Source organism: Vipera berus (assembly GCF_964194415.1).
Source record: "Vipera berus genome assembly, chromosome: 3".
Taxonomy (NCBI): Eukaryota; Metazoa; Chordata; class Lepidosauria; order Squamata; family Viperidae; genus Vipera; species Vipera berus.
In genome coordinates, this window is record NC_138204.1 from 181,120,442 (window position 1) to 181,143,633 (window position 23,192).

Below are 23,192 nucleotides of genomic sequence, written 5' to 3' on the forward strand. Positions count from 1 at the left end.
AGAACCACTGAAAGAACGAGAGGCCCTTCTTTTAGCTGTCTTCCTTAGCAACAGAGGACTACATCCCCCAGGATTCCATACACCCATACTCAATGAAACTATTGTCAGTCGGGAGCCCTGGCTTCCAACAGTTGTAATACCCCGCGGAAGACACAACCGGAACTTATGTAGCTTCGCTCCGGAAGTAGTCTACTGGACCCTTTCTAGGAGCCGGTGTGGGAAAAGGAAAAGGAGAGTGCCTTTTCGCCACGTGCGAAGCGCTCGTGAGTATGGCTACCTTTCTCGTGGAGGACTTGCTGGCGCGCGCCGAAGAGCGCGAGGCGGAGACCCAGCGCAGCGTGGCGGTGCATAAGGAGCTGGAGTTGGAGTTCGACGTGGGTAACTTACTGGCGGTGGATAAAAATCCGGCTCCGCGCGCCCTCGCGCGAGTCACCTCGGAGCGCGAGTTCCTTCTGCGCGCTTTGGCCCGGGATAATACTCAGTTGCTGGTGGGCCAACTGTGGGCGCTGCCGTCAGAGCGGGTGGATGGGGGCGCGGGGCCGGTGGTGGCCCGCCTGCCCGAACCCTCAACGCGCTTACCCAGGGAAAAGCCGCTGCCCAAACCTCGGCCGCTCACAAAATGGGAGCAGTTCGCTCGCCTCAAAGGCATTCGCCCGACGCGCAAGAAGCGCGGCACGTTGGTCTGGGACGAAGCCGCCAAAGAGTGGCGGCGGCGCTGGGGTTACCGCCGAGCTGGCGGAGATCCCTCCCGCGACTGGCTCTTGGAAGTGCCAGACTCGGCCGACCCGATGGAGGACCAGTTCGCCAAGCGGCGCCAGGAGAAGCGGGAGCGGGTGGCGCGCAACGAGCTCAATCGCCTGCGGAACCTGGCGCGCGCTCACCGGGGCGCGGCCGACCTGCACCCGACGGGCCACCAAGACCGGGCCGAGATGGGCCGCGTCTCCGCTGTCGCTCGCGTCTCCACCGCCTCCCGCGGCCGCTTTCAGCCTCGCCTTCCCAAGGAGCCCGCCGTCGCGCAGACTAACACAGCCCGCGGAAAGAAGCGTAGCTTCCAGCCGCTGCTGGGAGACCTTGAAGGGGAGAAGAAGAGGCATCTGGAGTTAGCCCGCAGCCTGAGTAGCAAGAAGCCGCTCCTGGACCTGACCCGTGCGGTCAACAAGCAGCTCCGCGAAGAGGAAACCGAAGCTGCCAGAGGCAAAGGCAAAAAGCGCGACCAGCGGGGCAAGAGAGGTCGGCGACAGCAGCAGAGGTCTGGAAACGCCAGGAGCAAGAGGAGCGGAGGAGCTGGACGCAGAGGGAATCAGGGGGGATCTGGAAGCATCAACAGCAAAAGGAAAAGAAAATGAACTTTCACTGCCTGGGGTTACATTGCTATCCCAGCTAAATAGCTGTCTGAAGCAGTTTATTTTACATAAGGCTGCAATACAGTGTGGATTTGCTAAGTTAAAATATTATTCTAGCTTAACATTGGCCTTTAACCCCAAAAGAACTTTGTGGGACCTGACTAAAGAATGTATAAAGACATTAGCAATAAAAACAGTATATAAAGTTACCTTTGAATGAGTACTCGCTTGAAGAAACGTGATAGTAGATGTACAGTTCAGACAATGCCTTTACTATGAATTGGAATGACTTCAAAGAATAAGACTTTAAAGGAGTTGAAGTAGAAGGATTTGTTTTGTTTATAATAAAGTCTTAATATGCCTTGTTTCTTTTAAATGAGAATGGATACCTCTCAGGAGATGAGTTGCAGTGTTATTTTTCTGTATTTCTTTTGCATGTATCTGAATTACAGTATATCCATTGTCAGCCAGGATGAAGGCAAATGACTAGAATATTGTGTTTATGGTAACTCAATGCATACAAAATATCAAATTTGTCTCATCAAAATACCATTTTCATCATTTTTGACACTATGAATCCTGATTTCAAAAAAACTAGATTCTGTATCAGGGTATGTGTATGTACTTGCGCACTACAGCAAGATTGAAGACATTTTTTAAAAAAAAAACTATGGTTTTCTTATGTAAGTTGTTTTTCTGCTGCCCTTAGGAGCAAGGAGTCATAAAATCTTAAATTTAATCATCACAATGGTAACCTCTTCCCAACAAGCCCAACTTTATTAAAAACATATATGCTTTATATGTTAAAAATGCCGAAGTAATTTACAGGAAAATAAAATCCATTAAAAACAATTGTTAGATGGAGTCAATGGTTGGGAAAGGTGAGCATAACTTTTTTATATGTTTTTAAAAGATGGACTAAATGTATAATAGGGCCTAGTACAGGAATGTCAAACTGCCGGCCTAGAGGCCGGATGCGTCATGCAGAAGCCACGCCCACCCCATTGCCGTCAATGGCAAAACAGTCCCGATACGTTGCGCAACGTCATGTGACATTGCGAGTTTGGCATATCTGGCTTAGTATATCACAGAAAGGAACAACAGAAGGCCCGTGTCTATATTACCGTAATCTACAATTAAAGATTAGACTTAATTCTATTTTAAAACAAATTAGATATAGGTGTGTGTGTGTGGTAAGAAATTCTAGTTAATGCTCTAGCATGGGGGGGGAGGGAGAAAAGATAGTTCCATGCAAGTGGCAAGCAAGCTTTGGCGCATGCATCTCCATTTATGTGAGTAGTCAAGCACACCTGCAGCTCATGCACTACTTGCACAAGTGAGAATTCAAGTGAAACATGAGGTAACAAATACAGATATTTAAACTATTCATACCCACTTTTATATTTTGAAATAAAATATTCTTTGAGCTTTAAAAATCACATCTTGCAAATTAATCTTGAGGCTTTTGGTGACCAGAGCCTAAAGATTCATTTTTTTAAAAAAATAAATCTACAAAGTGATCAATTCTAATTGTACCACTTTATTGACATTATGTTTCTCATTAAACATGAATCAAATTGGTTGTACATTTAAACACCCGTATTTAAACAAATGACACAGATTGTCTCTGAACATAATATGCCGTTTTATATGCAACTTTCCTTGGACGGTGGGACCTAATTTTATTAGAACAATACATTGTATGAAAAAGTGTTGGTTGTATGGAATTAAGAATGGTATATGCTATTTTTAAAGAAATTAAATTTTTTTAGTCCCACCTTTTATATATATGTTACTGTCTATGTGTGAAATTAGGCATTGTACAGAATGTCTAGGACAGCTGGCTCAGGAATTCTGGGAGTTGAAGTTCACGAGTCATAAAAGAGCCAAGGTTGCCTACCCCTGATCTAGGAAATCTACAGAATGCCAAAAATAGGACATCAAAATATGAAAGCCTTAATATTTCAAACATTTTCTAAGGCATTCTATGCAATGCCAAAAGCCAAGTGTAGAGATGCTAAAAACTACACATTCCAAATAAGGGGCTAGACAATTAGCAGTCCTGGCCCTATAATACCCCCACGTGTAAATCAACCCCTTCTATGTATAGGCACAAATTTTTTTTGCATGAGCTAAGAAGCAGCCTATACCTCCAAAGAACACAAGATTTTGTTAACAGCATTCATACCAATGCTTAACCATGGTTTATGCAATCCAATTTTGCTGTGGTCACGCAGCACAATGAACCATAAGCTAAGCCATCAGGCTGAGATAAGAAAACTGTTTATATATGGCTGGCTAGTTTGTGGTTTAATAGTGTCGTGGTACTGTAAAGCGCTCAGCGTCAGTTAAGATATTAAAACGGACCCAGCACCTGTGGGAAAACGCTAGATGAAAAAGGTAAGGTACCCACCAACTCGGTCTAAAGTTTGGAAGTGTCCCAACAGTCTGTAAAAGAGGAACGCATCGCTATACTGTTCCGGACCTCGGTCCCAAACCCATTCCGCTTCTCAGCCCACCATAGGAACAACCGTTTCTTCTTTTCTCTTTCTCTTTACTCAATTTGTCCTAACTTCGCTTTCCCGTCGTCCCTTGCTATCCCAAGCAGAGCTGCAGCAGTCATGGCAGGAGGAGGACGCGAGAAGGTGGCTCGTTTGCTGAAGCAGCTGCACCTGGCAGCGTGAGTGTTTGTCCCTTAGTTTCTTGCTTCTTATGGGAGCGTCTGGCAAAAGCAGCTTGGTTTCCTTTCCGTGAAACTTGAATCAGGCTTCGAAGCTTCGTTTGGGAGCGTCTGGCAAAAGCAGCTTGGTTTACTTTGCAAGAAATTTGAATCAGGTTTGGAAGCTTCGTTTCTTTACGGCGTTAAGAAAAACAAAACCGCAGCAAACATTTCTTGTAAGAAAAGACTTGAGAATTCTACAGGTCCTAAAGCCAAGTTCGGGGATAATTATCTTTGGAAGATGATACCTTAATTTACTCATTTCCATCTAGCGTCCTGCTAAGAGAGAGACGGGCAGAATACTAGTCTCTTTCAGAAAGTTATTTGATCAAGCACAGAAATGGACTTTGGTTTATATGTAACATCTCATTTTTGAAGTAAATACAAAAAAAGAGAAAAGAATTAAAAAAAACGAAATGGACTTCGGTGCATAGTGAAACTGAGCAGCAACACATAGAAAAGCTGTAATTTACAATTGGAAACAAAACTTATTTAAAATTATTCATGTACTGAATGTATACCTACCCTCTGCAGCATATGCACTCTGGATAGAACTGCAATATTTTTGGTGGGGGATGCAATATTGAAATATAAAATATAGTAATTAAAGTGCCATACTAACATTTTTTTCACCGAAGAAAAATGAAACTAATTAGTAATTGTTCACCATCAAGATATTTTCCTACTTAATTTTTTCCTTTTTAAAAATATAAATAAAACAACTCATGTAAACATCTCTATTGGAGGAGAGCAATGCATTTTTAACAAGAACTGAATGATATTTCTTCAAAAATGTGCAAGTATAAATGGACTAGAGAAAGTAGGTGGAAATTGTTGACATGAGAGACAGCCATATTTATTGAATCCTGTTTTTTTAGGTTGATACAAAATAAATGACTATGAATCTAAGTAGTGCACAGGTCCAGGAGCAACAAGCCTATGCAAAATAATAAACACGTAAGAATTCAGTAATTGAATAAGTAGCTTTAAATTATATGCACCACTGCTTGTAAATAAGTTCCGTAGGAGTCAATGAAACTGTTCTACAAACATGGTTAGGAAATGTGAAATATAGCAAAGATAAACTACCATTAATAGACGTAATAAGTAACTGGGGATAAAGTCTTACATTGCAAATGAATGTAAATTGCCTCATTTTAAGCCCTGTTTAAATTTAGGTTCAGATTAGATTGTGATATTGTACAATTATTGACATTTCAATAAAAAGTAATTGCCACTAGGTGGCAGAATGTGCTTGTGAATTAAAGCTATCAATTGTTTCTATATACAAAGTTGATATTTCCTTTCAATACTTTGTTACAGTAATCATTTTACTTTTTTCTTTTCAATAGATGCATGTGTCCAGCTCATTCTCACACTTACAGTCAAGGTGAACTGTTATTTTGTGTGTATATCTATGTCAGTACATTAATTATTCCCTGTTCCAAGTTCTACAAATATTAAATGACTATTATGTAGAGTAATAATTTTACTAAGTAAACCAGGTCAGTATATTTTTCAAGAATTAAAATCTAAGGATTGATTGACAGCACATTGTCAGCAAATTGTCATGCTGTGTCTGGTGCTGCATCAGAATCTTTACATTTGGGGATAATGTTTGTCCAGGAAGGCCTAGCCTTATTGGGAGAAAGTGCTTTTCATTCCACATGGTCAGTTACCTAGATGAGTTGCACAGTGTCTAAGAGTTTAGAAAAGGTGCAGGTTGAAATCTTAGAATATGTGCTTCTTTGAGTCAAAACTGAAGAAACAAATCCTCCTGATTGGACATTCATACAATGATATTTATGTAGGATGTGTTGTTGTTAGTTGCGAAGTCGTGTCTGACCCATCACAAACCCATGGACAACATTCCTCCAGGCCTTCCTGTCCTCTACCATCTTCTGGAGTCCATTTACTACTGGAGTCCATTTACTACTCCTACTGCTTCAGTGACTCCATCCAGCCACCTCATTCTCTGTCGTCCCCTTCTTCTCTTGCCCACAACCTTTCCCAGCATTAGACTCTTCTCCAGTGAGTCCTTCCTTCTCATTAGGTGGCCAAAGTTTTTGAGTTTCAGCTTCAGAATCTGGCCTTTTAAAGAGCAGTCAGGGTTGATCTCCTCTAGGACTGACCAGTTTGATCACCTTGCAGTCCAAGGGACTCGCAGGAGTCTTCTCCAGCACCATAGTTCAAAGGCTTCAATTCTTTGGCGCTCAGTCTTTCTTATGGTCCAACTTTCACAGCCATACATTGCAACTGGGAAGACCATAGCCTTGACTATTTGCACTTTTGTTGGCAGGATGATGTTTCTGCTTTTTAGTGTGCTGTCTAGATTTGCCATGGCTTTCCTCCCCAGGAGCAAGTGTCTTTTAATTTCTTGGCTGCAGTCCCCGTCTGCGGTGATCTTGGAGCCCAGGAAAATAAAATCTGTCACTACCTCCATTTCTTCCCCATCTATTTGCCAGGAACTGAGAGGGCCGGATGCCATGATCTTGGTTGTACCAACTCTGTTTCTGAAATGCTGTTATTTTTTAATTATATATTGAAAGACGATGTTTTTATACATGCCATATTTTCCGGCGTATAAGACGACTTTTTAACCCATGAAAATCACCTCAAAAGTTGGGGGGTCGTCTTATACGCCCAGTCGTCTTATACGCCGGAAAATCAGCAAGCCCGGGAAGGCACACCCTCCCCTCTCACTGTGGAGGAAGCAGGGCAGGCTGGCGTCTGGCGGGAGCCAGCAGGGCAGTACTGTGCACGCACGCACGCACAGGACTGCCCTGTCGGCTCCCGCCCGACGCTCTTCCCTCTTGAGGCAGCTTCGCTCCCCAGCTCCTAAGGAGTCCTCGGGGATGCTGCCTCAAGAGCCATGGCAGGCGCCTCACGCTCTTCCCTCTTGAAGCAGCATCGGCAGAGCCGTCAGGTGGGAGCCGTCAGGGCAGTCCTTCCCTCTTGAGGCAGCATCCCCGAGGACTCCTTAGGAGCCGGGGAGCGATGCTGCCTCAAGAGGGAAGAGCGTCGGGCGGGAGCCGGCAGGGTAGTCCTGCGCGCACAGGACTGCCCTGCCGGCTCCCGCCAGACGCCAGCCTGCCCTGCTTCCTCCACAGTGAGAGGGGAGGGCGTGCCTTCCCGGGCTCGCTGATTTTCCGGCGTATAAGACGAAAAATCTTGAAAATCATCTCAAAAGTTGGGGGGTCGTCTTATACGCCCAGTCGTCTTATACGCCGGAAAATACGGTAATAATGTTATGCATAATAATTATACAGGTAGTCCTCATTTAATGACCACAATTGGGACTGACAATTCAATCATTAAGTGATGTTAATAATTAATAATAATTTTATTTGTATACCGCCCTTCTCCCGAAGGACTCAGGGCGGTGAACAGGGCAAACATATAAAAGTACAAAGATACAAAAGTTAAAAAGAATTAAACAAATGCCCAAGCTAAAACAATAGGTAAAAATATTTACAACAACAATAAAATCCCAACCCATCCCCCATCAGGCCAGGCCGGCTTGTTGTTAAGTGAAACATGTTGTTGTGCCGGACTTACAATAGTGAATCAATCACAGCTGTTAAGTGAAATATGTTACTATGACTTGTGGTCTTACTGCCAGCTTCTCCACTAACTTTGCTTGTTGAAAGTCAGCTGTGAAGCTCACAAATGCTGACACTGTCATAAATGTGTGCCAGTTGCAAAGCACCTGAACTGCAATCATGTAACAGTGGGGATACTGCAATGGTGACAAGTTTGAGCACCAGTCATAAAGTTACTTTTTCAGCATCATAATTTTAAACAGTTACTACATAAGTAGGACAGTCATTAACCAAGGATTACCTGTATTTTTCATTATCAGCTTAACTTAAATATCAGAAGAAATTGCTGACTACAATAGGGAATTAAAGAAAAAAAATCATTTGTAGAACAAAGCAAAAAAATCCAATTACTCCATTGCAAAGTTCCACATTCTAAAGTTTTGTTAAGAGTCATCTCTAATGGTTTAACTCTGTAATCCATTTAGAACATTTTGCTTCTTGGGTAGGTTAGAAGCATGAGGGAAGGCAGACTTAATTTTATACTTTGATTGCAGCTGAATTGCTAATTCATCAACTCTTATGATTCTAGGAAAATAAACTCTGGACATCCTGAGAAAAAATATAGACTCACATTACATTTGTGGGGGAGGGGGAGGGGAGCAATTTGGCTGTGTTCTTACAATGCTCATCTTTGAATTGGTGAATAGTTGAGTAGCACCCAATCTTATGGCAGTGGTGGATGTTAGAAAATGTGGGATCAATCAGTTTATAAATGAGATCATTCAGATCCATATCTAAGCTGCCTAGAGGAAGAGCAACACATATATATTACAATAATTCTTGTATTGTTGAATTAAATAATTTGTTTAATTGCAAAATTTCTATACAGCTTCCACTTAAAACGAAGCAGGTTACAATTAAAACAATCAGTTCAAACAATAATTGAAGCTGGTCATTTAGAAAGCAAAACTTGCTGGTTATTTATTTTGTTTTTATTTATTTCCTGCCTTTATTATTTATAAATAACAAGGTGGTGAATATGCTTCATATACCTTCCTTCTTCTATTTTCCCCACAACAACCCTGTGAGGTGGGTTGGGCTGAGAGAGTATGGGTATGTTATTTTGCTTTTGCTCTTCCTGCCACTTTGCATAATTTGATGAAAAAGCATTCTATACAAATTTCAAAAAAAAATAAATATTAAACCAGAGTAATAAATGAGATGATAAAAGAGTGCTTTATTGCGACTCCTCTTCAGAAACATTTTGTTTCAAAAATACACATATTCCAAAGAGAACAATATATATAATTTTCCAAGACCAATAAAGTCTTTAACAAAAGCTTAGCTCTACCAGATAATATAATAGCAGGATTTCTATTGTATCATATAAAGAAAATAGTGGAAGTGGCTTGGACATGTTGTTGGGATGTCAAATTAATCATAGTAACTATTGCAGACTCAGACATTAGAGTAAGCCAACCGTGAGCAGAACTAATGAGAGAGCGTAACAAGAAACCCAAAGACAACAGGCCTAAGTGCAAATAGAGAAACAAGAAATGATTCTATATTAATTATTGGGGTCATCACTTCACTGTACCCCAAGACTTATTAATAGGCTTATTGTCATGGCTTAATGCTTGGCCATAAATTCAGAAACTAAATATGGAATGCAATTTCCAGACAGAAGTGGTTTGACTGGGCAAGGGAACCAATGTCTCACTTTTTGTATAGGAGAGGATGGATGGATTTCTCTCTGTGTGCTGCATTCTGGGGAAAAAAGTATGGCCAGATTGGCTCTAGACTTAGCTAGAAAGCAAAATTATTATAAAGATGGTTATTATAAAGGTGAGTACTATTTCTATCAATGGGTCTACTTTAAATGTAGCTAGGTCCAGAAATAAGGACATACTGTATTTGGAAGGGAAGTGCAAATATGGAAGGGAAGGGGAGAGAAAAACTAATCCATTATTTGAAACATAGTATACCCCAGTAGTGTGTTAAGCCAATATTAAGCCTGCTTATTATTGACATACGTATAGTTCAGAGGCAGGGGGATTTTTGTAGGATGTTCTATTAGTGCCCCAGAATACACACTTAGAATGGCCAAGCTAAGCAATGTGCCTGCTCACATTTCCTTTGTGCCTTCCAGGTTTCCTGACTTACTTGATCTTTGTGAGGGTTCATTTAAATTTAAATGAAATTAAATGGGAAGATGGCAGTCTACAAAGTGCCAGTCTTAGGCCCAGAGGTGTTCTTAAAATTAAAAATAGTACCTAAAAAGTTGAATCCCTGGAGTATTAGAATATCAGAAAATAAATTCAAAAAGGTAGTAGAGAGTCATCATGCCAATTTTCTTTCTGGTAAATGCTTGCTTTGTGATTGGAAATGCCTTTATGATGGTTGTTATATGTCTTTTCAGTTTCCATGACAGGGTTGGTATTTTATAGATTTGCCTTCACCTCAGGTGAAATTCTTAAAACATTCTAGAACCCCAAATGCAATACCTATTCCAGTAGATTTTCTGTGGTTTTCCATAAACTAAAAAGCAAGCTAACTCCATTGTTTTCATTCCAGGTACTAAAGACATTGCTTTGGGGAAAACGGACTATGCCTTTGAGGTAAAGACAGTAAACAAACTGCTACTTGTTGAAAGGAACACTTCCATTAGTTATATTAAAAAGTAATTTTTGTGTGTATACTTTCATAAACTATTTTTACTGAAATATATTTTTCTTGATTTTTCCAGATGGCCGTTTCCAATATCCGATATGGAGAGGGAGTTACTAAAGAAGTGGGAATGGTATAGAATAGCCTCTAATATTTCAAGAAAGTAGTTAGTTAATTCTTTTTAGAAAAGGAGGAAGAATTTTACATGCATTATATCTATATCACATAAAACAGAATTCTAAAATATCTTTTTGGCTAGGTCAGCTAAGAATTGCAAGATTTGAATCGAATATGTATGGAGATACTCTGGGAAAGGTTCCTTTGGGTTTTTGCAACATTGCAGTCAAGGAATTAATTATTATACTCAGATAAATCAGTTTCTATACTAAGGGTAATCTCAGTTTTCTAAGTTCTAATCCTGCATTGCATAGCTAAAATAATTAGATGTATGCACAAAAGAAAACTGTTCATAAGCTGTAAAACTACTATATAAGTATCATGCTTCCCCAAAAGTAAGGCCTACCCCTAGCTTGATTTTGGGGGGTGGGCCTAATATAAGCCCTACCCTAAAAATAAGCCCTACTTATGGGGCGAGACATACACTTAAAAATCAAGCTAGGGCAAGGGTAGGGGTGTGGATCTGTCCAACGTGTCCTGCACCCACTTACCTTGCAGCCAGGCCTCTTCGCCAGCTCACTTCTTCTGCAACTAGGCTTCTTCTGCAGCCAGGCCTGCTTTCTCAGTCACAGGCCTTTCCAGGCGGCCTGTGCAACCAAAACCAAATTATGGATTAAGTCCATAGCTCAGTTCTGCAAGACCCCTGCAGCCAAGGACCGAGCTATGGATTGAATCCATAGCTATGGATTGAATCCATAGATCAGTACTTGGCTGAATAGGCCTTCTGGAAAGGACTGACTGCAAAATGCAGGCTGGAATACAGCTGCAGAATGAAGCTGCTCCTTTGGCCCAAGAAGAAGTGGACCTGCTGGGCGGGACTGTCAGTGCCGGAGGTAAGTAAAACATCCCCCGAAAATAAGACCTAGTGCCTCTTTTGGAGGCAAAAAAAATAAGACCCAGTCTTATTTTTGGGGGAACACGGTACTCAATAGATATTAAATATTACGAGGAAATAAAGTTGAAAACAAGGGGGGGATGGTGAAAATTAAGTATTTGTAATCTAAGCAATAGTTTTCAGTTTTGAACTATTTTGATTTAGATCCAGTTTCTCAACCCAGCTGATAAAGACTAGATTTTTCAGTAACACAGCTTCTTCAACTGGTGCTCTCCAAGATGCATTGGGACTATACTCCCAAGAATTCACAGTCAATATAGGAAATTTCTGAGGTGATAATCCCAGCACAACTGGAAGGCGTCCAATTGGAAAAGATGATACGATAGATATGTTTTAAGACTATATTAATCTGTTAATGATTGTTCCCATTTCAGAAATCCATATAAAGATCAAAGTTAGAGATAATTTGAGAGTCCTACAATGGGCAGCCAACTACCAATTTGAATATTTAGCATTTTATGACGAAAGGCCATTTTCAGATGTCTTCCCCCCCTCTTCACTTTCTTTGTTTTAACTACATTTTCATTTACTATAGGACTTGCAGAATTGGGGTGCTAAAAAAGTTTGTGTAATGACAGATAAGAATCTTTGTCAGCTTCCTCCCATGAGAGCAGTGTTGGATTCTCTGACAGTCAATGGTATAAGTTTCCAAATCTATGATAATGTAAGAGTGGAGCCCACGGACCAAAGGTATTTATTCTTTCCTATGTTTGTGCAGCCTACAGGAATAATTAGACAGAGATGGAGAAGCTGTGCACTCTAGATATTATTATGACTCCTAGCATAGGGGGGAGGGGTTAAACACAATGTAATACTTTATAAAAAGTATTTATAAATACTTTATAAAAAGGGACGCGGTGGCTCAGTGTGTTAGGATGCTGAGCTTGTCGATCAGAAGGTCGGCAGTTTGGCGGGTCGAATCCTGAGTGCCGCGTAACAGAGTGAGCGCCTGTTACTCATCCCAGCTTCTGCCAACCTAGCAATTCGAAAGCACGTAAAAATGCAAGTAGAAAAATAGGGACCACTACGGTGGGAAGGTAACAGCGTTCCGTGCGCCTTTGGCGTCTAGTCATGCCGGCCACATGACCACGGAGACGTCCTTGGACAAGCGCTGGTTCTTCGGCTTTGAAATGGAGATGAGCACCGGCCCCTAGAGTCGGAAACGACTAGCACGCATGTGCGGGGGAACCTTTACTTTTTAATACTTTATAAATTGTGAGTTGAATAAGTGTGAAATATTTTTTTTTCATTTCAAGTTTCCTAGATGCCATTGAGTTTGCAAAAAGGGGGGAGTTTGATTCCTATGTTGCCGTAGGCGGGGGTTCAGTCATAGATACTTGTAAAGCTGCAGATCTCTATGCATCAAGTCCAAAATCAGATTTCTTAGATTACGTCAATGCTCCTATTGGAAAAGGCAAGCCTGTTACAGTCCACCTCAAACCTCTGATAGCAGGTAAGGAAAAGCTCTGGACTAGGGTTGATTGTAAAACAATAGAGCTTGTGTGATAGGTTTGAGTTCTCATTTCATTACTTGAATTGGTTTTGTAAACTGGATCTGATTCTCTGAGCTATTTGGGGAAATCACACCAAGGAAATACTCACATAGCTAGAGAACCTTTCTAACAATAACAGATACTTTTCATTATAATAGGCTACTCTGCTCAAGGGTTTACTCTCACTCTCATTTCGCAATTATTTTTCCCCCTAGTTTTCACTGTTTTCCCCCCATAATGATTCTACATAATAATATTATATTCCTCCTAAGGCAGATGCTGGGATATAATATAGCAGCTGACAACCTTTTATAGGCTGTTTGATAATTCACCATGAATTGATTGGTTTTACTGATGAGTAAATAACTTTTAGTTATATATGTGCTGTTGAATTCTAGATGTAGCTGCTACAGCTTTTGGGGTAATATAATCATAAACCAACAGTACCTGAGGGCAGCACGTTCCCCACCTCTGATGTACGTTATTGTGTGTGTAATGATATGCAGCTGAATGTACTATTAAATTTAATTTGCTCTTTTTCAAAGTTCCAACAACAGCTGGAACTGGAAGTGAAACCACTGGAGTTGCTATTTTTGATTACAAAGAACTAAAAGTAAAAACTGGTAAGGGTACATATGCATATATTTTTATTTTATAATACCTCTTGGCTTTCTTTAAAAAAATTCTGAAATTTTATTTAAATCTCAGTAATATTCTTAATTACTTGAAAGTGTCAAATACTTTGCATAGTCTAAATCATTTTAACCATTATTGCAAAGTCTATTTAGAAAGCTCTCATTTCTAGGTATACATATATATATATATATTTCTATATTTAGGCATTGCTTCTAGATCCATTAAACCTTCTTTGGGTATTATTGACCCATTACACACTCTCCATATGCCAGAGCGGGTGGCAGCTAATAGTGGGTTTGATGTGCTTTGGTAAGTATACTTTATACAACTTTTTAGTTATATATTAGATAACTTCACAATTTGGGACCATGTTGTGATGATACTATATGTGGAAATGACCTTGGGAGACATGAGCAAAATATGTAGCCTAGGAAATGGTCTGATAAGAGGCAACTCAGTCCACAGGTAGGGGAAAAGCATGGGAAGCATTTTAGAAGAGAAGCAAAGCAGAGTTTCAGTGAAACAGGTTGGCTGACCCTTTGTGCATCCAACAGGTTGTGGTATTGAGGCTCTCAGATGGAATCATGAAGTTTATTGGTTTTGCCTTACATACAAGCAAGATAGTCATATTTAGTTTGGAATGAGGTCTAGTTTTTGCCTCATTAACTACAGTTCCAGCTCTAGTTCCATGCATATAAACAGAAGTCTCTCTGAGGACAAAAAGGTGGAATAAGTAGTCCATTTGACCCCATCAGAACAAGACCTAGTTATCTTTTATTGAATTATACTGTACTTCAATTTCTTTTGTTTAAATTCACCTTAATGAGTTATGAGGGAATATGAAGAGTCATAAAAGAAGCATTAGGAAAACATTCATTCTCTCCTAACCAAACCCTCTATGTCAGGACTTTTCAACTGGTGGTAAACGTACCACCTGTGGTACATTAGCACGTGGCAGGTGATACGTGGCCCTGCCCAACCAAGTATAGTAGGGGAGGGAACGAGCCAGCACAGCTCAGGACTTACTCTGAGAGAGTCCTCAGGAGCTGCAGGGCGGCTGGGGCGAGACAAAGGCCCCAGGCTCACTTCCAGCTCACCCGAATGAGAAAGGAGGAGGGGGGCAGAGACAGGAGAGGCTATAAAAGGAGGCAGTTTGAGTGGGAGAGGAAGAGAGAAGAAAAGAGGCAGCTTTGGGAGGAGGCGGAGTCAGCTCTAGCTGCACCAAAGGGAAAGAAGGAGGGTGGGGGAGAGGAGAGGAGATCAAGCAGGCTGGCCATGAGCCGATCTACAACTGCTGTGGCAGCCATCCGTGCTAGTAGCAACAAACGGGCAAGAAACACAGCGGGGGAGGGTCGCCCTCCACGAGGAATGAAGAAAGGCAGCAATGAAGAAAGGCAGCATCGGCTGGAGGTGAGGCAGGGAAGGAGGTAGGGAGATGGATAGTGGAAAGATTCTTATGTGCTTTTGTGACTTTGAAGTTCTGGGATTTGTGCAATGTGGGCTTAAGGAGTGTTTGGCAATTTCTGTTTGGCTGATGGCTGATGTCTTGTGTTAACTTCTATTGCTCTGCTATTGTTAGCTGTAAGTTTTGCTGCAAAGGATTTTGAAGTATTTTTCTCCTGAATGGATTTTGCCTGTAGCACACCTTTACTTATGAATGGAGCCATCTGGGAGGCTGCCTTAGCCAACAGCCAGTATTTACTACATTATTTTTTCTTCCTTAAGTACCTGCTGCACTCCTTAACTTTCCTTTCTAGCCAGTAGCTAATTCTTAAAGGGGAATGCACCTTTTTAAGCTCGTTCACTCAGCAGCTTGTCTTTTCTGTCTCTGGAAGCTTTTCCTTGTTTGATAAATATATGGAAGAGAGAAAATATGGGGGAGTTCAAATTCTTCAGAAGGAGATGAGAATGAGAAAGAGGGAAGGAGGGAAGGAAGGAAGTCCCGCCTTAGCACTTGGCCACCAGCAGCCCTGCCATTGACTTTGCTTGTCAAAAGGTTGCAAAAGAGGATCATATGACCCTGGGACCATCATAAATATGAACCAGTTGCCAAGCATCCAAATATAAATCACATGACCCTGGGCATGCTGCAATGGTCATAAGTGTGAAAAATGGTCATAAGTTATTTCAGTGCAATTGCAACTTTGAACAGGGTTTTTTTTGGTCATCAAGTTTTTGACACCTTGCTAGGTGGTACTCGAATATTGCCATATCCTAAAAGTGGTACAATCGGTGAAAAGGTTGAAAAGCCCTGCTCTGTGTAGTTTATTGGTAGCTCAGTACAATGTATGACTTCTGTGATATTTGGGGAAAAGTCGCACTAAGTCTAAATATGAAGAAAGGTTACCATTTTACCATTTGAAAAAGGTCAGGAACAGTAATTGATCTTCTGCTTTCCCAATAATATTGATTTGCAAATCCTTATAGGAGACAATCCATAAATTCAAGTTCTTATGTATTTCTCCCCACTTCCCCATTCAACCTGCCAGCCATGCTCTTGAATCCTACACTGCTCTTCCCTACAACCAGCGCAGCCCTTGTCCTTCAAATCCAGTGAACCGGCCAGCTTATCAAGGAAGCAACCCCATCAGTGATGTCTGGGCTGTGCAAGCATTACGGATTGTTTCTAAATACTTAAAGAGGTACAGATCTTCAAATGACCTTTTATCCTTATATGGATTCTTAAGTCCTAAAATATTCTTCACCAGTAGTAAATAATGACAAAGAGAATAATAAGCAGGCTACTTCCTGAAATAAGTTTATAAAGAACAAATAAAAGCTTGCAGTAATATGGTGCTGTCTGGATATGTTAGATTACAAATCCCATTGTTCCCAGCCAAATTTTTGAGGATTGTGCAGCGCATCAAATTACTGAATGACTGGCTGTTACAAAGCCTAACTAAGCAAATCTGACACATCACAAAAGTTGGATACTCGTAGTCCTCCTTACTAAGCAAGAACACAAAACTTTCATGATACTAACTCGAAACAAATGCAATGTATCACACTCTTGATCAAGAAAGTTTGAGTTTCTTCTCCAACATGTACATTTTGAATATTGATAGTGGTAGTTGTATTATCCTTTCTTCAGGGAACAAGGAATGTAAATGACCTCCTTCCACTCATCAAGGATTCATCAAAAAGTTCTATCAATATATGTAGGTAGATGAAGAAGCACCCTCAATTCACTGGATCTTTTATCCATTTTCTGAAAAAATGAGTACCCAGGATTAAATAAGTTGTTTGGACAGTCTGCTGCTGTCCATTCCTGCTTGCAGAGCATTTCCTATCAGAAGCTATGGTACCAAGCAGTGCTATAACCATCACTTATCCTCATTTCTGCATAGTAAAGCTAGTGATGTTTATTATGTATGAAAAAATGAAGAGCAATAACTTGTTAATACTACAAGAACTCTTCTACATATGAATATATCTGCTTCCTTGAATAAAATATTTTTATTATGGGCAGAGCCATAAAGAATCCAGAAGATCAAGAAGCAAGATTTAACATGCATCTGGCAAGTGCTTTCGCTGGCATTGGGTTTGGAAATGCTGGTGTACATCTTTGGTAAGTTAAGTACATCATTTTTGTTTGCGCTAACATAACAAATGCTTGGCAAAAATCGAAAGGCTTCAAAACAACACAGGGAAATTCATTTGGGCTTTGATTATATCACCATTATTAAAAGTCCCTTTGCACAACTGAAATGAAAACAAACTTTGGCTGAGAAGACTGGGAGATGAGGCACTCACAGATATTTTTTGTGTACCTTTTTCTGGACAATTACATTATTATTAACTTGTATCTGTCCAAATTGTTTACAGGATTTCTTTATTCCATAATTTGGTACTAATTGAGGTTCTTTGTTCTCTCCAGCCATGGCATGTCTTATCCAATTTCCGGTTTGGTGAAGAATTATAAAGCAAAGGATTATAATGTGGATCATTCTTTAGTGGTAACAATTTAATATACCCATTAGTCCTTTGTCTATAATGATGTAAATTTATTACTATCATTTTTCAGTGAATTCTGTTGATGATTATCAGTAATATAAGTTGCCTAAATAAAATGTGCTGTGCTTTGCTTTCCTTCAGCCACATGGTCTTTCAGTCGTCCTCACCTCTCCAGCAGTGTTTACCTTCACAGCACCAATGTGTCCAGAGCGCCACTTGGAGGCTGCCCAAATCATGGGTATGAGTCTGTTGATAAAAGTCATAATTTAAAAAAAAAATCTGTCAGAGAAGATGGAGACAATGTTTGCCCTTCCTGGCAATTTGACTTTGGAAATTGCCTAGGAAATGAAAATGCTGTTCTCATTTAATCTGAAGAGGATACTGGAACAGATATAAGAAAGGGCATCGATATTGCTCCTGGTAACAGAAATTAGCCTGATCAATGTTGATGTTATGTAAAGACATTCCGTTTCTTTTTATTGCAATGCCTTAAGAATGTCTGAATAGGATGGCTTGGTCAGATCAATGGCTCATTTCATCCGGCCTAGAAAATCAGGTATATTCCAGAACACAAGATAGGAAGAGAATAGCCCACTTCCATTGTGCTCCTTAATGTTCCCCAAGCTTTTAAAATATGTTGTCTGTATAAATCTATATTGCATGTTACATTGCAGTGTTAGTAGCTCAGCCTCTATGGGTATGTCTAATTCACTTTTAAAAGTCAACTTTGTGTTAGCCACTCACACTAAACTTTCTGAAAGAGTAGCATACAATTAAATTATAAAGTTCAATACTATCAGGAGATGACCCCTGATAGCGTTGAACTTTATAATTTAATTGTATGCTACTCTTTCAGAAACTTTAGCCTGAGTAAAGGACAGGTGACACAAGCTTCCATCTTGCTTTGTATCAGCACTGAGCTTGACTTAGCTTGCCTTGGTAAAGAAAAATAAGACATGAAAGAATATAGGACAAAGAAGCAAGGGGAAAAGATATTTGAGAATGTTGACAGGAGTTAAGATTTAAATTAAATTAGTTAGAATTAAATTCTCTAAAGTTACAGAACAAAACCACAATGGAATGCTGAATGTGGCCTTCTTCTAAACAAGACTTCAGCAGCCATCCCTGATCACCTGTCTAGTTGCCATTACCTCCAGCTAGTGTACCTCATTCAGAATGAAAATTCCAAATAACTTGGGTTGGGCAGCTTTCAAATAATAGATCTTATTAAATGCAAATAAAAAATGAAAACTATTTTTCACGGCAGCTAAGTTGATCTCTCATTTTGTTCCCCACTTTAGCTCAGACTATATTTTTTAAACCACTTTAATTGAGAAGTGATTTCATGAACTTTAAGTGATATTTTTCTTAGAGAAATAACTTAGTGTGTAGAGATACAGTATATGTCAATGAGGTATTCAATGTTATGATAAGTTACAACACTTTCTTTACAGACTTGATGTTTCTTTTTTATTTTAGGAGCTAACATCAGCAATGCCAAGATGAAGGATGCTGGGCTTATTTTAGCAGACACTCTCCGGAAATTTTTATTTGATCTCAGTGTTGATGATGGCTTAGCTGCCCTGGGTTATTCAAAAACAGATATTCCTGCTTTAGTCAAAGGCACTCTGCCTCAGGTAGAACAGATTGCATGATTTGTTTCTTTGAAAATAACCAGCAGGTCTTAATTGGTCATATTTCAATGCTGGCTCTAGTAACAGTCTATAAACAAGTTATTATAGGGCTTTTTTGCATAGATGGTGTGTGTGTGTGTATGTGTGTGTGTATGAGTTAAATGAAGTTATGAGGTTACTGATTCTTTCAGGGTCACAAATAGGAAATCTATAGGCTATCATTGTTGATCACTAGCCACTAGCAGTGTATCTTGGGATATTGAGTGCTATAAGTCACCAACATCTGAAGGGCCTCAAATTCCCTAAACCTATCTTCAGTATGAGGTTTTTGTTATTTTTGCTGTATCCATTACATCCAGTTCTGACAATCATATTGATCATTAAATTTTGCTATTATGAGGCAAAGTTTTCCTTAGAAGACATATGAGATATTTTCTTTAGGACACCTGATATATTTTTCTATGTCGCATACATTTTATGTCACAACTTTTGAAACTTTCCAGTCTCAGAACAATTCACAACACAAGTCTCTATTTCCACTGAAGATTCATATCTGTTACATAGCTCTTTAGATCCAATGTAGGTGGCTGTTTGTTCAGCACATGGCTAAAAAAGAACAGTAATATACCTGCTGAACTGTAGACATCCATCAGAATCTAATATTCAAAAAGAGCAATATATATGTGTGCATACACACACACACACACACACACACACACATATATATATATATATGCTTAGTAACAGCAACAAGCATTATGAGAAATTGAATGAAACAATGCCCCAAATCATCATCTCCTCTCCAATAGTCTCTTTTTCTCCATCTTTTGCATCATCTGCCATGATGTCATAATGGGCTTGCTAACAGCACAGAATCCTGGCTTCTCTATTTACTCAAAAGTAAATTCCACTTAATAAAAAAGGTCTTTATTCTAAAAGAAATAAGATTACAGCCTTAGTACTGAAATACCAATATCATGTATCATAAAATTATTGAATGTATATTAGTAGGATTACTGCACAAGGCAGATTGTCTAATAGTTTTCATTGTGCCAGATCTTATCTGTGATGTGTATTCTACCTAGCCATTGATTTTACCTAGAACTTTACAGAATGTACTGTCTTTTTCTTCTTATAGGAAAGAGTGACTAAATTATCCCCTCGCCCTCAAACAGAAGAAGAGCTGTCAGCTCTGTTTGAAGCATCTATGAAATTATATTAATTTGTTTCTGTTTTGCTTTTTGCTTTTTTAACTTTAAGCAGTGTTTTCTCATTTCAAGGGATGGATCAACTCAAAATATTATATGGAGGTTATATTTTAATATTATTAACTATTAAGAGCTGCCACATTCATGTTTATTTTTACACATGATTATAATTGGAGGTATTCAATAGTGATCACTGGAACTAATTATTGATAGTTTTATCTAATGAGAACAATACAGTAAAGAATTTTCTAGTTTGCCATTTCACTATCTCTACACCAACTGGGTCAAGCAGGGATACAAGAATAAAACTTGTATAAGTTCAAAATATCCTGTTGTGTATTTTATTTTATTATTATCGGTTGTTGCATATAGCTGTTTGTCTTCATAATTTCCATTTAAACAAAGATGCTTTGTAGTTTTTATAATTGCCTTGAATTCTTGGCTCTGTAATATTGCACCTTAATGATTTTGTAACTAGGACTGTTTTATAGTAGTATATTAAAAGTGAGTCTGAAGGCCCTCCGATGTTTATGGCTTGAAAAAGAAGACAAGAGAAGAGGAAATTGTACACAGTCCTTTCCATTAAGTCTACCATATCTGATCTCCAAGCATCAGATGACCAGTGGATTAGAGCAGAGACTGAGAATTGAAGAAACTCGTAATTCCTTGATGTCCTCTAGTGATTGTCTGGATCAATCCAGATGCAATCCTATTTTTTCAACTGAGATCCAATCCAGTTTCTATCCTAGGGTAATAAAATACTACATAAGATGTGTGGTAATATGTCAATTCTTTTTTTTCCCTCTGCCTTTTCTTCTCCCTCTCCCTCTTCCGTCCTTTTAATCCTTAAGACTATCTGGGTAAGTCCCTGCAGTTTTCTTGGCAAAACTTCAGAAGTGGACATTTAAGCATTATGGATTTTTTCACTCAATAGGCTGACTAACCTTGCAAAACTGCAGTTACCAAAGCTCTTTGGGGGAAATCATGCCTGTTATATTGTTTGATGGGACTTGGCATATACATTGTGTTCTTCACTTTTATGGAAATGTGTTACTACAGATAGACACACTCTATAATCTGTAACAAGATATAGTCTTTGTGTATATTGCATACTATCAAACTAAAATTAACTGACTAGAATCTTGCATAATTGATAATGGGTGCAGCTTACATAAACTAGGTCAGTGGTTCCCAACCTTTTCTATACCCCGCAGCCCTAGAACACTTCTGATATATTTTCGCACCCCTTACAAAAGTTTGAAATAACAGCAATGAATTATGCATATACACTATAATTTTGAAAACCCAAGTTTTTGTACCTCCAGGGGGTGAACACCCTGTTCTGTTCCAGCCTACGACCAGCCCAGTTGGAATGTCAGGGACAACCCCTTTTTATAAACAATAGGTTGGAACTAATCCAACCAAATTTATTTGCAAAAGCTAAACGAAAAAGTTCAAACAAAAGTTAAACAAATACAGACCAAGACTTTATCAGAAGCTCTTCAAACGGTTGCCTTCAGCAACCAGCACCTCCCACACATTCCCTTTTTAAACAGCAGTCTCAAGGTGTGACTTCTCATTGCCTTCTCCCAAGTTGCCTCATTGCTTTCCTTTGCTCATTTCTGCTAGATTGCCTCCTGCTCCTAGCGTCCCTGAACAGAGCCAGCTGTGGATCGTCTTCTTCCAATCTTTCAGGCTCACACAGCTGGGTCTGAGGAGGAACAAGACGGGAGGGGCCTGGCTGAGAGTTGTGCAGTGCATCAGAACCTTCCTCTGACACCAAAGGCTCTCCAAACCCCTCCTCCTCCTCCTCAGAATTGTCCGACTCAGCTGCCGAATCCACAGGCTGACACTGAATCACAACACACCCGTTGGGAACCCCTGAACTAGGTAATGTTCCAAAAGCTGCAGTCACCAATTCCAGCTCCTTGATAAGAGTATTTGTTACAAAGATTAAAGGTCTCTGTACAGTAAATTAAAATTAAAAATTGAAATAAATTAAAGATTAGAGTTAAAATTGTAAACATAATTAAAATCCCTATCAGTTCAGGTCAGCCAGGTGGAAAAGGAGTGTTTTGAGGCCGCAGCGAAAGGACTGGAGATCTTGGGCCATCCGAAGCTCGGGGGAGCTGGTTCCACAGGGCTGGCGCTCCCACAGAGAAGGCTCTTCCCCTGGGGGTCGCAAGCCGACATTGTCTAGCTGACGGTACCCTGAGGAGGGCTTCTCTGTGTGAGCGTACTGGGCGATGGGAATTCGTTCCCGGCAGCAGATGGTCCTGCAAGTATCCTGGGCCTAAGTCATGTAGGGCTTTAAAGGTAAGTACCAGCACCTTAAATCTCACCCGGAGGGCAACCGGTAGCCAATGCAGCTCACGCAGGGAGGGTGTAATATGGGAGTATCGAGGTGCTCCCATCACTACCCGTACAGCTGCCCTCTGCACCAAGGGCAGCCCCATGTAGAGAGCATTGCAGTAGTCTATACGGGAGGTAACGAGTGCGTGGGTGACTGTACGTAGGGCATCTCGGTCCAGAAAGGGGCGCAACTGGTGTACCAGGCGAATCTGGGCAAATGCCCCCCTAGCCACGACTCCAATATGATCTTCAAAACTGAGTCGTGAATCCAGGAGGACGCCTAGATTGCGTGCTCTATCAACGGGAGGTAACATCTCTCCTTCTATAATCAAAGATGGAACCTCTTGGACTAAACGAGATGTCGGTACGTAAAGCCACTCAGTCTTGGCCGGGTTGAGCCGGAGCCTGTTCTTTCCCATCCAAATCTGTACCGCTTCCAAGCAACGGGACATCACATCGAGGGCATCACTGGGTTGGTTCGGGGTGGAGATGAAAAGCTGGGTATCATCAGCATATTGATACTTCACCCCGAAGCCACGGATGATCTCTCCCAGCGGCTTCATATAGATGTT

General features: G+C 40.3%; 2 protein-coding genes across 2 annotated transcripts; both read left to right on the forward strand.

Annotated features, from left to right (window-relative positions):
• The first annotated feature begins 207 nt into the window (after positions 1–207).
• On the forward strand, positions 208–2,463 carry RRS1 (ribosome biogenesis regulator 1 homolog). Its single transcript, XM_081322475.1, has one exon. It carries the CDS (start codon positions 270–272, stop codon positions 1,344–1,346), a length of 1,077 nt encoding a protein of 358 aa, XP_081178601.1. The 5' UTR covers positions 208–269; the 3' UTR covers positions 1,347–2,463.
• A 1,509-nt stretch (positions 2,464–3,972) lies between these two features.
• ADHFE1 (alcohol dehydrogenase iron containing 1) lies at positions 3,973–21,378 on the forward strand. Its single transcript, XM_081323708.1, has 14 exons — positions 3,973–4,023; positions 5,415–5,452; positions 10,179–10,222; positions 10,351–10,404; positions 11,879–12,033; positions 12,600–12,796; positions 13,382–13,459; positions 13,676–13,781; positions 15,962–16,114; positions 16,942–17,040; positions 17,350–17,428; positions 17,568–17,664; positions 18,906–19,063; positions 20,199–21,378. Exons 2-14 carry the CDS (start codon positions 5,419–5,421, stop codon positions 20,280–20,282), a joined length of 1,338 nt encoding a protein of 445 aa, XP_081179834.1. The 5' UTR covers positions 3,973–4,023; positions 5,415–5,418; the 3' UTR covers positions 20,283–21,378.
• Positions 21,379–23,192: the final 1,814 nt, after the last annotated feature.